The sequence below is a fragment of the Gekko japonicus genome, unplaced genomic scaffold (genome assembly GCF_001447785.1).
Source record: "Gekko japonicus isolate JY-2015 unplaced genomic scaffold, Gekko_japonicus_V1.1 scaffold920, whole genome shotgun sequence".
Classification (NCBI taxonomy): Eukaryota; Metazoa; Chordata; class Lepidosauria; order Squamata; family Gekkonidae; genus Gekko; species Gekko japonicus.
The window spans coordinates 360,540-376,827 of NW_015164698.1; the positions used below are offsets into that span (position 1 = coordinate 360,540).

The window sequence follows — 16,288 nt, forward strand, 5'->3', positions numbered from 1 at the left end:
GGGGGTCAACAGCTTCTAATGTCCTGGCCCCACTGGTGGACCTCCTGAGGGCACCTGGTATTTCTGGCCACTGTGTGACACAGAGTGTTGGACTGGATGGGCCTTTGGCCTGATCCAACATTGGTGTCTCTTATGTTCTTATAAGAAGAAGAGGTAGAGGAGGAGGAGGAGGAGGAGATTGGATTTATACCCCGCCCTACACTACCCAAAGGAGTCTCATAGCAGCTTACAAATCTCCTTTCCCTTCCCCTCTCCACAAGACATGCCCTGTGAGGTAGGTGGGGCCGAGAGAGCTCTGAGAGAACTGTCCTTGAGAGAACAGCTTTGAGAGAACTTGTAACTGACCCAAGGTCATACCAGCAGCTGCACGTAGAGGAGTGGGAAATCAAACCTGGTTCTCCCAGATTAGAGTCCCCGCTCCTAACCACTACACCAAACTGGCTCTCGGATATCCAGATATCAGAATCCAGAAGGGGGCCAACACCAAGAAGACCCACACACTTGAGAAGACAGTCAGGGAGCTGGACAGAATGATGAACTAGAAGCCTGGGCAACTCAGGCTGGAATCCCCACTTCTACTGTGGAAGCTCACTGGGTGACCTTGAGCCCATCACGAACTCTTGGCTGGCCTACCTCACAGGTTTGTTGTTGCAAGAAAGGAGAGTGAGGTTCTAATAGCCACTTAGAGTCTCAACTGGGGAGAGAAGTGGGATATAAACAAACAAACAAAAGCACAGGAATGCAATGCATAAATGTACAATTTTGGGGGGTTCCTACCGAGAGGCCAGGACTGCAGTCTGGAGGCCCCCATAAGGGCTGCAGTGTACCCATTACATGCAATCCATCCACAAGCATTTTGAGGATCTGAGAGGGACAGATCAGATTCTATCCAGACCAGCGTCTCTGTCCGGCTCATTTCACCCCTGGCAGGTTCCCAGCCCCAAGAGCAGTGACCCCACTGTGTTCGAAATCAGCCAGGAGGCCTCGTCTTGCTAAAAGCTGTTTCGACTTAGCTCTGACAATAAATTTACCATTAAAAATAAATTTATCTTGGCTTCACGCGGCCTAGAAATCTACGGAGGGAGTGATTCAGTGGGCTTGTCATCCCATGGCAATGCAGCACACCGAGCCAAGCAACTGGCTATTTTCCAAGACCGGCAACTCATTTTCTGCTGCTGGAGCCAGGGCTGTACAGTGGGCTGACGTTTAATTTCGCATCTAACATACCTTGACATCAGCCCGTCATGCAATAGCAAAGGGCGGGAGAGCCGAAGGAGGCGGGAAGGAGGCAAGAGAGGAGGTCCGGCGGATGGAATGCATTCCTTTGTCTCCCGGTTTTGCTCTGTCAACAGCCACCAAATATGACAGGCTGACTTCGGTAAATAAAAGGAAGATCGGGAAGGGGAGACTGGAAAGGAACGTGGGCTTGTTTCCCAGTGCATTCTTGTTGGGGCAAGGTGTGTGCTCCCAACAATTGTTCATTTTCTGCGTGCACGCTCTGTCCCGCACACACACAAACGCTTTTAGAAACAATGCAGTTTCTGGTGGTCATTTTTTCCAGCTGCGGTTTTTAAAACAAACACTTGCAAATACTCAAAAGTGGTCCACAACTCTTGTTGTTGAATTGTGGAAGTTTGCATTTGCTTTGAAGGATGACATTTCGTCTCCAGCTGAGTCATTTCGGCTGGAGTGGCTTGATTTGGGCCACTTCAGATGGGAAATCTGGAAGCGATATCCCAGTGGTATTTTAGTCTTTGTGAAAGTTATGCAAAACATTGTAATTTTATGATACAAGTAACACGTTTTATGTTGGCTAGTCCTTCCTACATTTGATCGACCTGCTGAAATTCTGAGACAGACGGATGTCGTTATGTTTTGTTGACTTGTATCTGGAAACGTTATGAAAAATTTAACATTCAGAGTTAAGGGGGGGGGGAAGGCCTGACTTGTCACTAATGGGACCCTGTGGGGGGGGGAGGCCTGACTTGTCACTAATGGGACCCTGTGCTACCACTAACTGATGCAGGATAAATAAATATCGCTACAATCCAAAGGTGTCAGAGATAATTTCATTGCACCTTGCTTGCCAACATCCAGGTGGGGGTTACTAGAACATAAGAACATAAGAGACGCCAATGTTGGATCAGGCCAAAGGCCCATCCAGTCCAACACTCTGTATCACACAGTGGCCAGAAATACCAGTGCCATCAGGAGGTCCAGCAGTGGGGCCAGGACATTAGAACCCCTCCCCCGGTTGACCCCCCCCAAGCACCAAGATGACAGAGCATCACTTGCCCCAGAGCCCCTATCTATACCTTGTGGCTAATATCCACTGATGGACCTCTGCTCCATATGCTTATCTAATTCCCTTTTGAAGCCGTCCATGCTTGTAGCCTCCACCACTTCCTGTGGCAGTGAATTCCATGTGTAGAGTTTCAGCTGATGTCCAAACAATGGAGATCACCTGTCCAGGAGGAAACAGCCACTTTGGAGGGTGGCCTCTAGGGCTCTCTTTGTAGCAGGAACTCCTTTGCATATTAGGCGCCACACCCCTAACGTAGCCAATCCTCCAAGAGCTTACAGAGCTCTTCTTACAGGATTGGCTACATTAGGGGTGTTGCGCGAGAGGCAGTGAATTCAACTCATACATTTATTAAAGGTACGGAACAAGACAAGGAACCCTGGCTCACAGGCCGGCTTTTATGTAAATTACACCCCCACCCATGACACACACCCACAACTGTGATAGGGTAAGGTTAACCCCTGTGGCTTTTGCAGAAGGGCCCCCCCTGTGGACAGAGAGTGCGCAACGTGTCAGCTGAAATAATGGAAAAAGACGAGCCAGTGTCCACTTCCATTCTGCAGGGGAACCCCTCAATTAACACCGTAATGTGCATTTTGTTAGGGCTATGGGGGGGGGAGTTACATACCAGGTGTTGCTGGTGGTGGGTCAAGAGGGTGTGAAGATCGGTGGATTCAGAGTGGGCCGAGGTCCACTGGCGCTGTCCTCGCGAATGGCAGACATGGGCAAGGTGACTGGGTTTTTTTGCATGACCTGCAGACAGTGTCCCTGAACCGGCAAGTCCGGTGCTCGTGGGCTTCCCCGCAGCTGGCGCAGGACATGGCTGATGTGGGAACCTTTTCCAAGGTTGAGCCTTGAGACCATTGGGGCCACTGGGACGTGCATTGGTGGACCTGTAGAACCTCATCATCATTGGAGACGTCGGACATGAGGGCTGCTAGGGTGCGATGGACCACCTTGCCGCGGCGGTCTTGATGCGCCTTTTCATAGGCCACGGACTCCCTGAGGGCCTTGTCGAGGTTGTCATGGCTGGCCAGTTTCCGCCGTAGTTTAGGTTCGCGGAGACACACGAGGAATTGGTTCAAGAGGGTGTCCGTTAAATTTGGGAAGGCACATCTCGTGGCCGCCCTCCGGAGTCCCACCAGGAACTCCGATGCCATCTCGTCCGGGCCCTGGATACACGCAAAAAAGTCCAGGTGCTTCACAAATTTGGTAGGCTTAGGCGAAAGGTGATCCAAGAGGGATTTCACCAATACCTCATATGTTTCCTCTTTGGTCGTCTTAGGGTTGATGAGGTCCTTTAGTAGCTCGAAGGTTTCCATGCTGCAAGAGCTGAGAAACAGGACCTTCTTTTTTCCGGCATCCACGATGTCATGGTAGGCAAAATGGTTCTCCAGGGTCTCCAGCCATGTTTCCCATTGCTGCGGGTGAGTAACATCAAAGGCTGGGATGTTCACCTGGGTGGCCATGACAGCAACTGTATGTGGAGGGCGAAGCTCGGGAGCGGGGGTGGCAGTCGATGAAGGGAAACACGGCGCTGTGCGGGACCCGGAGGCAGCGGCGTGGTACACAGGGCAGCAAGCAGAGCGGTGTGCAGCAACCGGAGAAGCTGGGCACAATGCGGAGTGGGGTGCGTTGCCTTCAGTGCTGGAGTGCGATGCGATGCTCGGTGCTTTGTGGTTGTTGTTCATGGGAGGTAGGATATCATCCTCGTCGCCAGTGAAATGTACTGAGCAAGAGGCAGTGAATTCAGCTCGTACATTTATTAAAGAAACAAGACAAGGAACCCCGGCACGCAGGCCGACTTTTATGTGCATTACACCCACATCCATGACACCCCCCCACAACCGTGATAGGGTATTTACAGTGGCTGAGAGTTCCATAGGTCCTGGCTAGGACCCTAGGTCTCTGATTGGTGCTAACTAGGATCTGCTTGGCCCATTGTCTCTCGGAGCGAAGCTCGGAGGCTTCACATGACCGCGTGGCAAGCTAGCCTCACACGCGGTTGGAGATGAATACATTCCAGGTGTGTTGCCTAATATGCAAAGGAGTTCCTGCTACAAAAAGAGCCCTGTTAATGGCACTAGACTCCTCTGAGGCCCCTCCCCTTCCCCAGGTCCCACCCTGCCCAAGCTCCGCCCCCATATCTCCAGTTGGAAGTCCTATTTGAACCCCAAATACAGAGCCAGTTTGGTGTAGTGGTTAAGTGCGCGGACTCTAATCTGGGAGAGCCGTGTTTGATTCCCCACTCCTCCACTTGCACCTGCTGATGTGACCTTGGGTCAGTCACAAGCTCTGGCACAGCTGTCCTTGAAAAAGAGCCGTTTGTGTCAGAGTTCTCTCAGCCCCACCCACCTCACAGGGTGTCTGTTGTGGGGAGGGGAAGGGAAAGGAGTTTGTAAGCCGCTCTGAGACTCCAAGTGAAGGGCAAGGTATAAATCCAATCTCTTCTTCTCTCTTCTTCTTCAAATACAGTTGAGTTTGCAAGTCCGCCCTCAGTTGTCCTCAGATATTGGCAGTGGAATGTGACGTCACGTCACAGCCAACTCAGGTGAACCCGTAGGGTTTCCTGGGCAAGAGATGAACAGAAGGGATTGCCATTGCCTGCCTCTGTGTAGAGACCCTGGGCTTCCTTGGTGGTCTCCTATTCAAATGCCTCCTCCGCTTCTGGGATCTGATCAGATTGGGCTAGCTTGGGTGATCCTGGTCAGAGCACTTCAAATATCACATATTCTCACATGAAACTCCCCTCTGACAATAGGACAAAGTTTGAGTCCAAGTTTTTGTGTGCATGCACACAGCTTATACCCAGAATGAAACTTTGCTGGTCTTAAAGGTGCCCCTGGACTCAAACTTCGTTCTGTTGCTTCAGACCAACATGGCTGCCCGCCTGGATCCACCCACTCTGACAAGTCAGACCTCCCATCCACATGACCCCGTATTCTCCCCTCTGAATGGCAGCCGTTTTCCAGGGCCTCCAGCAAAGGAAAGTCTTTCCCACCAGTTTCTATCTGAGATTCTTCCGTGGGAGACCCCAGGCTGGGACCTTCTGTATGCTGAAGAGGTGCTCCACCACTAAGCCATGGCTGCTTCCCCAGAGGTTATAGAAAGCTCTCTTTCAGTGAATCGGACCCACCTAGCCCCTAATGGTGTGCTCTCACGGGCAGCAGCCCTCTGGGGTCCCAGGCAGAAAAAGGCCCTTCCTGACCCCTGTGGTCCTTCTGCTTCCCTGTCCAAGCACCAGCTCCTCTTTCAGTTTCAGCCAGTTTGGTGTAGTGGTTAAGTGTGCAGACTCTAATCTGGGAGAACTGGGTTTGATTCCCCACTCCTTCACTTGCACCTGCTGGATGACCTTGGGCAAGCCCTAGTTCTGATGAGAGCTGTCCTTGAAAGAGCAGTTCTTTTTTCAAGTGCTCTCTTAGCCCCACCTGCCTCACAGGATGTCTGTTGTGGGGAGGGGAAGAAAAAGGAGTTTGTAAGCCGCTCTGAGACTCTGAGTGAAGGGCAGGGTATAAATCCAATCTCCTCCTCCTCCTCCTCCTTCTTTGTATTAGCTGCCAGACACGTCACACATTAACCATTGAATACGGAAAGAGAATATATTTCAGAAAGTAGCAGGCAGAAGTTTTCATTTTTGGAGCATTTCCAACCTGCCTTTCTCCCAAACCGGACCCCAGTGTCAAGTGCAGATATTGTGTCTGTCTTAGTAGCTGATTTTGGGTCCCGGAGCAGGCAGAGTTCTCTCTCCTTCGCAACGGGGATCCACCCTTCCAGGGCAGTACTGAGGTCAGGGTCTGGGGTTTGCTAGGTCGGAGTTTACAGGATTAACCATAGGAACTGGTTGAACCAGCAAGGCCCTGTGCTCTGCCCAAGAGAGGGACAGAAGCCCCCCTGTTCCTGGGATGGCTGCAGGTAGGGCTTCATGGAGAGAGGAGACCCAGCAGACCGCTCGGCATCCCAGAGCAGGGAGCAGGCACAGTCAGCCTGGGGCTCCTTTGCCATTGTGCTGCCTCTTTACGTGCCCCCCACGGGCTCTGCTGTTCCTGCCACGTAGGGCAGGGTTGCCACAGCTTCCAGGTGGTGGCTGAAGATCTCTTGGGAACTCAACTGATCTCTGGGCAACAGAGATCAGTTCCACTAGAAAAAATGGCTGCTTTCGGAAGTGGACTCTAGGGGGCCTTGTACGCCACTGAGGCTCCTCCCCTCCCCAAACTCCGCCCCCTGCAGGCCCCATCACCACAATCTCCAGCTATGACCCAACCCTGAGCTGGCAACCCCAGCATGATGGGGGAGAACCTGGAGGACCAGTGGCCTGATGCCTCGCCTGCCCCGCAGGGTATGGCCATCTGGCAGCTTCCTCTTGAGGTGAGGCTTCCGGAGCAGGCCCCTCAGCCACACCTGCGGAGTCTAGGGGCTCTGGGTCCAGCCTGACAATGCTGGGCATCGCTGAGGGGTGTCAGCTTCCTGCTGGCAGCAGGAGACTCACACACACACACACACACACCCTGTCGCTCACTACTGGGTGGTCAGAAGTATTTCCTGGGCAAAATGGCAAGGGGGTGCCAGTATTTCCTTGAAACTCTGTGGTTAATTTGGTTGAGCATTTGCCCCCTGGCATTATGGTATCACTTCCAGGTTACTGTGAAGGTATTCTGGGAAGCAAGTGGGCCACGCTTGATGAAATCTCTCATGCCAAAGGGCTGCTGAACTAAGATTTTCAGAGATCTTTCTCGCTCATCACACTTCTCGTGACTTGTATTGTGCAAAGCAGGGAAAGTGGCAGAATAAACCACATGGCGAAATAGTGAAAGAGAGTATGACAAATTATGAACACACATGAAGCTGCCGTCTCCTGAGATCAGGCCCTATGGGGGGGGGGGGGGCCATCAGACTCAGTCTTGCCTCAGACTGGCAGCAGCTCTCCAGGGCCTCAGGCAGAGAAAGGTCCTTCACCTCACCTCCTGCCTGATTCCTTTCAGCTGGAGGTGCTGGGGTTTGAACCTGGGAGCTTAATACATGCCAAGCAGAGCCTCTGCCACTGATCCACAGCCCCCCCCCCGCTCTGCAAGTCTACATAAGAGTGTCCAGCTAGGACAGAGACCCCAACCTTTTTGAACCTGTGAGCATCTTTGGAATTCTGACACAGTGTGGTGGGCGCAGGGACAAAACAGCTTCCACGAAATGGCTGCCGCAGGAGGCGGACCCAGCCACAAAGTGACGGCTGCAGCTCGCCTTCAGTCACACAGTGAAGATCCCTGTGCTGTGGGTGGCAGCTGCTGCCAGAGCAACGGCTAATGGCCAATCAGAAGCCTTGCTGGGCAACAGCCCCACCGGCCCCACCCACTTTCTTGAAACACTTGGTGGGTGGGGCCAGGAGAGGTGTCGGCAGATGCCATGGTGCCCATGGGCACCACGTTGGAGACCCCCCCGCCTATGATCTGGGAGACTCAGCTTCAGATCCCCTCTCTGCCATGGAAGCTTGCTAGTGACTCCCTCCTAGCCTAACCTACCTCACAGGGTTGTTGTGAGGATCAAATGGAAGAGAGGAGAGGTAAGCTGCTTTGTGTCCCTATTGTGGGGGGAAAGTTATAAAGTTACATAAATAAAAACAAATGTTCATGTGATATACCTGGCACAGAATGCGGAGTCTCTGGAATTGCATGGGTGCACAATTTTAATCTTCAGGACAGCTGAGGCATGGCCTAGATAGCCCTGACTACTCAGTCCACGGTCAGACGCGAGCCTCAGCCTCCTGACAACTGTGGACAGGTTCAGCTGCTTTGTCTGGTGGGCCCTCTGGAGAGTTCTGGGCCTTGGGATGATCAACAGCAGGATTTATTTCGCCGTAGAATTTGTGAGAGCTCTCCTGTTTGAGACAGCTGGCTGGAGTGTTTGCAATACATCTCTCCTGCTGCCGCAGGATCAAACCCACACCCAGCCTCCCCTGTGGCCTCTGCAACTCGCTGCCAACAATTTAACAGCATCCAAGCGGGGGGGGGGGGAACAAACCTCAGTGGTAATTGTCCAGACTTCCTGGCCTGACTAATAAATACACAGCTCTCTCTGTCTCTCCCTGCCAGAGTTCTCCCAACTGGGACTGCGCAGACGGTCGGCAGGCGTCCTTTCCTCTCGCCTGCATAAGTGTGCTTAAATTCACATTGCTAAAGTTCCCCCAAGGAGGCGGCAGCTAGAGAGAGGACACGAGCGAGCAAGAGAGACCTGGCAGCATCCTGCAGATGCGAAAAAGGTAGAGCCGCATGTCTGTTCAGTGGTGTTTTAAAGAACATCCATGGCAGGAAATACCGGAGGGTGCTCCTGTTACAGAGCAGCCCCAGGAAAGATGGCCAGGTCCTGGGCTTTGGGCCAGTGGCTCTGGTCTGGGAGCTCACTCTCAGGACTGCAGGGGAGCATCAGGTCACCCGCACACTCCTTTTAAGACTTCAGTGCATGCTGGCCGGTGGTTGCTTCTGCACGTGTACATTGGCAATGGGAGGCAATAACCGGTCAGTAACAGCTTGATGCCATTTCTCATTGAGTACACAGCTGCTTTCCATGTCCTTTGTGTGTGTGTGGCAAATAGTCAGTCTCTTCAAAGCCACAGGTTTTATGGCCACCCAGTGTGGTTTAGAAGAAAAGAAGAGAAGAGATTGTATTTATACCCCGCCCTTCACTACCCAAGGGAGTCTCAGAGTGGCTTACAAACTCCTTTCCCTTCCCCTCCCCACAACAGACACCCTGGGAGGTAGGTGGCGCTGAGAGAGCTCTTGACAGAAATTGCTCTTTTTCAAGGACAGCTCTTATCAGAACTATGGCTTGCCCAAGGTCATCCAGCCAGGTGCAAGTGGAGGAGTGGGGAATCAAACCTGGTTCTCCCAGATTAGAGTCTGTGCACGTAAACACTACACCAAACTGGTTTAGTGGTTAGAGTGCTGTTTGGGAGACCCGGATTCAAATCTCTGCTCTGCCATAAAGTTCAATGGGAAGTCTTAGGCCAGATCTCTCTCTCTCTCTCCCTCTCTCTCTCTCTCTCTCTCTCAACCTACCTCATGTGGTTGTTGTAGGGATGCCAGCCTCCAGGTGGGACCTGGGGATCCCCCGGAATTACAGCTCCTCTCCAGACTACAGAGATCAGTTCCCCTGGAGAAAAGGGATGCTTTAGAGGGTGGACTCTTTATGGCATTGGCCCCCGCTGAGGTCTCTGTTCTCCACAGGCTCTGCCCCCAAAGGGGGGGGGACCTGGCAGCCCTGAGTTGGGACAATGAAAAGGGAGAGGGGAGAGCTGTATATGTTGCCCCAAGCGCCCTGGAGAAAGAGTGGGACAAAAATCAGCTTCAGTCATTAAAACCGACTCCTGTTGCCCATGACATCCTGAGGCCTCAGCCCTTGAGTTGCAGGCTTTGGGGGTGCTCCAGGCCCAGCAGCCCCTATCCACAAGGCTGTGAGGGTTGCCAACCCTGAGAGGGGAAACCTCCTTCCCCAAACCCTGACCTTCCCTGGCCCCATCCCCAAATTGCCAGGACCTCAGCAGGGAATAATGCCATCGAGCCCACCCTCCAAGGCAGCCCTTTTCTCCAAAGGATGTGGTCTCTCTCGTCTGGAGATGTGGCGATTCTGGGGGATCTCCAGGCCACACTCGGAGGATGGCAGCCCTAAATACAGTATACAAGGGGATTGTTTGTCCATTTGTCTCTCATTGTTTCTATGGCCCTTCTTGCCTTTCCTGCCTCTCTATGACATTTGAACAGCTCAGCCAATTGCTGCTGCCCATATGACAAAGCCCCTCTGCCCATCACACCCCACCAATGGAATGTACAGCTAGAATGGCTGCCAGCATGGTGCAGGGGTTAAAGTGCTGGACTAGGGTCCAGGGGACCCAGGTTCGAGTCCCCGCTCTGCCATGGAGGCTCGCTGGGTGGCCATGGGCCAACCACACACTCCCAGCCCAGCCTTCCTCACAGGGTTGTTGTGAGGATAAAATTGAGGAGAGGAGAATGATGTGAGTCGCTTTGGGTCTCAACTGGGGAGAAAGGCAGAATATAAATAGTGTAAACAAACAAACAAAGGCAGAATAATGCCAAATACCAGATGCCAGAAATTCATGATCACTTCTCTAGTTCAACGCAGTCATGAAAAGAGGGAGGAGGTAACTGGATCAGGGCCACCATGCTGAGGGAGGAGTTACTTTTTTCTTCCACATCATTTTCCAGATATAAATCTCTACCACCAGCAGTCGCCACTTGCCCAATGGAAGGAAACAAACACACCCCATAAAGAGATGTGTATTTTTTTTCCTCCATAGAGTAAATAGCATGGAGGAGTGCACTTTAGATTAGAAAAATGATGTGTAGGTACGAGATTCTTTCCCTGCAGTTCAGGTACTACAGTGCCAAGAAAACTACAGTGCTACAAAAAGTAACATCAGGAAGAGGTCACTGATTCCTCTGCTCACCCCACTCCAGCTGTTTGGAAATTTAAGCAAAACACTGGATTGGATCCTATTGGTCTGTTTAATGGGGCAAAACCCATCCCAGTAATTCTGAAAAGAATGTCAGAAACTCACTTACCAGCATCTCCGATATCACTAGTTTTTTGTTCTGCACGTTAGAAGGTTGGAAACCACCACGCCACCTCAAAGTAAGGTACTGCCTCCTCACAAGAAGGCCATGGAGGGAAGGCACTGCCATTTCCACAATACAGATTCAAACGTATTATTAATCCTAGATGCTTTCTGAACCTCTGGCAGCTTCCCTAATCTCTCGATTAATAGCATCTGGCCCTGTGTTGTCTTTTGGAGGCTGCAGTAGCTCTTCCCTAATATTAACTCGGTCCTCTACCTCTACAAACTAGCTGGGACTTATATTGCTTTTCTGTTCTGTAATTGTTCACAAGGGACCTGAGCGCAAAAGCTTGGAGATTTGTTATTGTTTCTTTTTTAAAAAAAAAAAGGAAAGGAAAGGAAAAAGGAATGGAAAGCACTAGTGGAAGTGTTTTTATTTATTTGATTTTAGTCCTCTTGATAGAGTGGACAACATTTCTTGGCTCTTGATGGGAATCACCATAAAGTTAAATGAAAAGGTTATCCAAACGGACAGCAAAGTCCCCTGAGTCAGAGGAGCTGGACACAGCTGCGGCAGAGAGAGCTCCATGTGACTTGATGTGAGGAGCCCACATTACCAATTGCAAGGGGAAGAGACACTGGTCAGAGCGGGCTGGGTAAGGTGCCTATCTCAGGGGGCACATTCCTAGGGGGCTACGAAGGGCAGCCTCCTCCCTGACCCGGACGGCCCAGGCTAGCCTGATCTCATCAGATCTTGGAAGCTAGGCAGGGTTGGCCCTGGTTAGTACTTGGATGGGGGACCATCAAGGAAGCCCAGGTTTGCCGTGCAGAGGCCAGCAAATGGAAAACCACCTCCGAACACCTCTTGCCTTGGAAACCCTGCGAGGTCACCATAAGTTGGCTGTGACTGGCAGTGTTATCCACCCCCCACACACACACTGAAGGCAGCAGAGTGCATGAATTGTTTATTGGTCAACTGTTGGCTACAGCAAATATGTGAAATGGGGATAAATGGAATTGCAGATTTTGTTGTGTTCTGCACTTTAACAAGACAAGCATCACTTTACATGAATGACACAATTGAACATTCTCTCCTTTACATAAAACAGCATTGATTCAGGGGGGTAGCTGTGTTGGTCTGAAGCAGCAGAACAAAGTTGGAGTCCAGTGGGGCACCTTTAAGACCAACAAAGTTTAATTCTGGATATAAGCTTTCATGTGTAGGCACACTTCTTCAAATTAAACTTTGTTGGTGTTAACATGCCACTGTACTCAAATTTTGCAATAAAACAGCACACAAAAGCTTATATTTATTAGGACACCATCTTGGATTTTAGGTTTTTAATTATTTATCTGAATTGCTGATTGTTTTTATCTATTGTTTTAACATTGATGTATATCACCCAGAAGGAGCTACGGTGGCTCAAGTGGTTAAGACGCTGAACTGCAGGGTGTGGAAGGGCAGTAGTTCAGCAGTTTGAGACCCGAGTTGCTGCATGACAGAGTGAGCTCCCGTCTCTAGTAACAGCTCTTGCCAACCTAGCAGTTCGAAAGCAAGAAATTGCAAGTAGATAAATAGGTACCACTTCAGTGGGAAGGTAACAGCGTTCTGTGCGCCTTGGTGTTTAGTCATGCCAGCCAGATGACCACAGAAACTTCTTCGGACAGCGCTGGCTCTTCGGCTTTGAAATGGAGATGAGCACCACAACCCTAGAGTCGGACTCGACTGGCTTTCGAGCAAGGGAACCTTTACCTTTATATCACCCAAAGCCCTGGTTTTGCAGAGAAGGGGTGATTCATACATTGAATTAACAACAATAATACCTAACAAAACTTTGTTGGTCTGAAAGGTGCCACTGGACTCAGACTTTGTTCTGTTTATACATGCTATTTTGTTTATAGGCCTTGCTCTGCGTTCAGCACCATGGACACTTCCCTGATGAAAAGTGGCCTCTCTGCTCTGATCTTTGATGTGTAATTTCTTTTGACAATCTAGGCTGAGTCCAACGTTCAATGGACATTTGTTTTTTGCAAGATCTGGGCTCAGGCATTGTTTATGTTTGTTATGCTGAAGTGACAGATTGAGGTCCACAGGTGGGTTGCAGAGTGCCGGCTACGTTATCATCACGGCTTGTTTAGAAAACCTGCAAACTTAATAAGCAGCATTAGTTGGCATTTGATTTAACTTGAGCGTATTGGTAACCAGATTAATGCTGGCATTTACTTTGCCTGCAATGCGTCTGCACACTTGTTCAAACTCTGAGTGCTGCAAAAAAAACACTTGGCTTGAGCCTTTTATTCTTCCCAGACAAAAGGAAACACCATTTTATTATTATTATTAATCATTTCTATAGCACTCTTAGTATGCAAAGCTCTTTAACATCCTAGTGACATTCATCCTTGCAAGAGTCCCCTGCAATAAGCATTCTGCTTCAGGCCAGTTGGTGTGAACAAAATGCAACCACAGCCATGTGCTGAATTTAATGTGCACTGGAGCTGCCCCTACAGCTCTTCTGTTACACAACCAGGTAAACTTTAAGCTCCCAATGAGGAGAATCCCAGGGGAGACTAAAAGAAAATCAACCTTGGCTGCCTGGTAGAGCTTTCAGACAATTGCCATGCATCCAGAGGCGTGTATGCAACCACAGTTAACTCTTTTTAACTCCTTGTGGTGAACAAAGAGCAACGAAGATGAATCAGCTTATGGAGCAACTAAGCCAAAGTTATCTATGGCATTTCCCCTGCCTTGGTGTCTCCTTAAATTTCTTCTCAGTCTTTTCTCTTGCCCCCTACAGAGCACTGCTGCCAGGGAATGATGGAACACATTTTATCTTCCAACAGGAAGAAGAAGAAGAAGAAGAGATTGGATTTATACCCCGCCCTTCACTTGGAGTCTCAGAGTGGCTTACAAACTCCTTTCCCTTCCCCTCCCCACAACAGGAGAAGAGAGTGTCATTTAAATACCTGATGGGTACGTGATTCCTGACTAATATAAATGTCTCTACTAATGATTTTATGGATTGTACAGACTACTGTGAGTTTAGTTCATTGCCTTCCCTGAGGTATGAAAATAAGAGTAGGAAAGCACCAGCATCTGCCCTCTCGTGGAGCTCTCCTGGGCCCTGTAAATACTGACCCTGGTGGGCTGTATACCTGGAACCTCCCGCTTGCTTTATTTATCTACTTACTTATTACATTTATACCACACATTTTTCCCCCAATGGGGACCCAGAGCAGCTTTCAGTATCATCCTCATCTTCATTTTATCCTCACAACAGCCTTGTGGGTTAAGTTAGCCTGAGAATACGGGACTGACCTGAGGTCACCCAGCAAGCTTCAATGGGTGAGCAGGGTTTTAAGCATGGATCTCTCAGATTCTAATCTCATATTTTAACCTCTACATCAAGCTGATTGATGAATGATTTCTGCTGAAAATCAATCCCATCCTGCGCCACCAGGATTTATAGCTCGGCTGGCACAAAATGCCATTGTTACTTGTGTGATTGACCCCCACACCGAAGGCACACTGCCTCTGATCATGGAGATTCCATTTAGCTATCATATGTAATTGCTGTTGTTATCTCAGGCATGCAGAACAAGGAGAGATAATTATGTTGCAGCAGGTGGCAGACAGGAAGCAGTCAGACAGGTAGTCTGGTAGTACAAAGAGATAACCTGGCAGCCTGTGCCAGCATAGAGAGGGATTACAGATGATGTGGTAGTTTTATATCAGGCAGCAGCAGGGGATTGACTGTCTGGTGTTGCCTGTGGTGCATCGACTTGAACTGAAGTGCAAGGCCCTCCCCCAGCCAGCAGCCCATGTGTCTGAGGAAGCAGGAAACCAGGGCCGGATTGACAGGGTTCCAGGCGCTAGCTCTGTGGAAGACCTACTGCATGAACTTTTCTAACCTCTGTAAAGCCATCATAGTGAGTCGCCATGGCCCAATCTGGCTGGAAATGGATTGCAGAGGTCTGTGTCTAGCCTGGGCCAGCTGCTTTTTCCCTGCATGCTGGAGTCTTTTCCTCCACGGCTGGAAGTTGTTAATAAGAGATGCGAAGAACAAGGAGTGGCGGGGGAGAGGGAGAACAACAGCAGCGTCTGTTTCGGCCCCCTGAGTTGGAGAACGCGCTTCTCTTGGAAACATGCCATTAGAGACGCCAAACAGTCACTGCACACACACCTCATCAGACATCATAATAATATTAATAATGAAAGGGCAGCTCTTTCAAAGATCTTAGACCCTGGCGTACCACGGCTGACAGGAGCGCTGCATGCAAAGGAGTTGCGTGAGACTCATTCCAAGCAGAAGCCAAAGAAAACATGGAGGGGAGGGGGGGAGGACCAAACACCCACCCAGTCCTTTCTTCAGCGCGCAATGGAGAAATTAACACTGAGTGCTTTTTAAAATATATCCCAGCATCTTTGTGTTCTGAGTGGAATCCTACAGGTCTCGCTCCTATGAATAGAGGCAGGAAGGAGAGGGAGGGAAAAGCGCCAAGAGAGAGAAGCAAGAAGGGGGGGAGGGGGGAAGCATCCCCAGACAGTATTTGAGAAGCTTCTGCCTAAAAGGACAACAATCAAATCTGAGGGGGGGGGGAGGTTACAGAGATTTCAGCCCCATTTTGCACAGCCATTTGGAATTGCCAAGGCCACAAAGTACTGAGAGTTCATCAAGGGTGCTGGGTTGTTTTGTGTGCCTTAGGGGTCCAGAAGACTCCATGCTCCCAGCAGAAAGTAGTCTCTTGCTGTTCCCCCCTCCCTGCACACTAGCCATAGGGGGGGGGTAGCGGGAATGTATACAGAGAAGAGAGGCCTTTAAACTCCAGCCTGCACTCACTGAGGGCCAAACAAGATGCAACTTTTCCCCTGAGTTGGGTCTATGTTTTTCTGACCTGACTCCCATTCACCTCAGTCAGACATCAGCTGCTGGAAGCTAATTTCCCAAATGCTGCAGGGATCAAACTTGTATTGGGAACATAGTGCAGGGGAAGAAGGGGCTTCAACCTCACCCCGTACTGTTTTCCAAACTGGAAAGTGCCCCAGGGGGCATTATTTGCTCTGCTCCCCATGAAAGTGGCAGGGAGCAGAAAGCAGGGGGTTAAATGGCTTGGAGCCATTTAAACCCCTGCTTTCTGATCCCCATTACTTTTTGTGGGAGCAGAGAGGAAGGGTTCTCACCGCAAAAAGTGGTGGGGTGCAGAAAACAGGGGTTTAAATTGCTCAGAGACATTTAAACCTTTAAATGGCGCTGAGCAATTTAAACCCCTGCTTTCTGCTCTTCATGAACCACCCCAAACCACCCCAAACTGCCTTAAAATTTGTGGAAGTTCATGGCGGCTCTTCAGTTTGTGGCCTTTGGTTTGTGAATCACAAACTGGCCAAAATTCATCACAAACTTACCTTTGTGAGCCAGTTCATGCCCTTCCCT

The 16,288-nt window shown here is 50.2% G+C and overlaps 1 protein-coding gene across 1 annotated transcript in view; it reads right to left on the minus strand.

Annotated features, from left to right (window-relative positions):
• FIBCD1 (fibrinogen C domain containing 1) overlaps nt 1-3,771 on the minus strand; it is a 172,433-nt gene extending 168,662 nt beyond the window's left edge. Inside the window, exon 1 of the mRNA XM_015409479.1 lies at nt 3,196-3,771. Coding sequence (XP_015264965.1) covers nt 3,196-3,771 — 576 coding nt within the window. The remainder of the gene's footprint in view (nt 1-3,195) is intronic.
• Between the last annotated feature and the right edge of the window lie 12,517 nt (nt 3,772-16,288).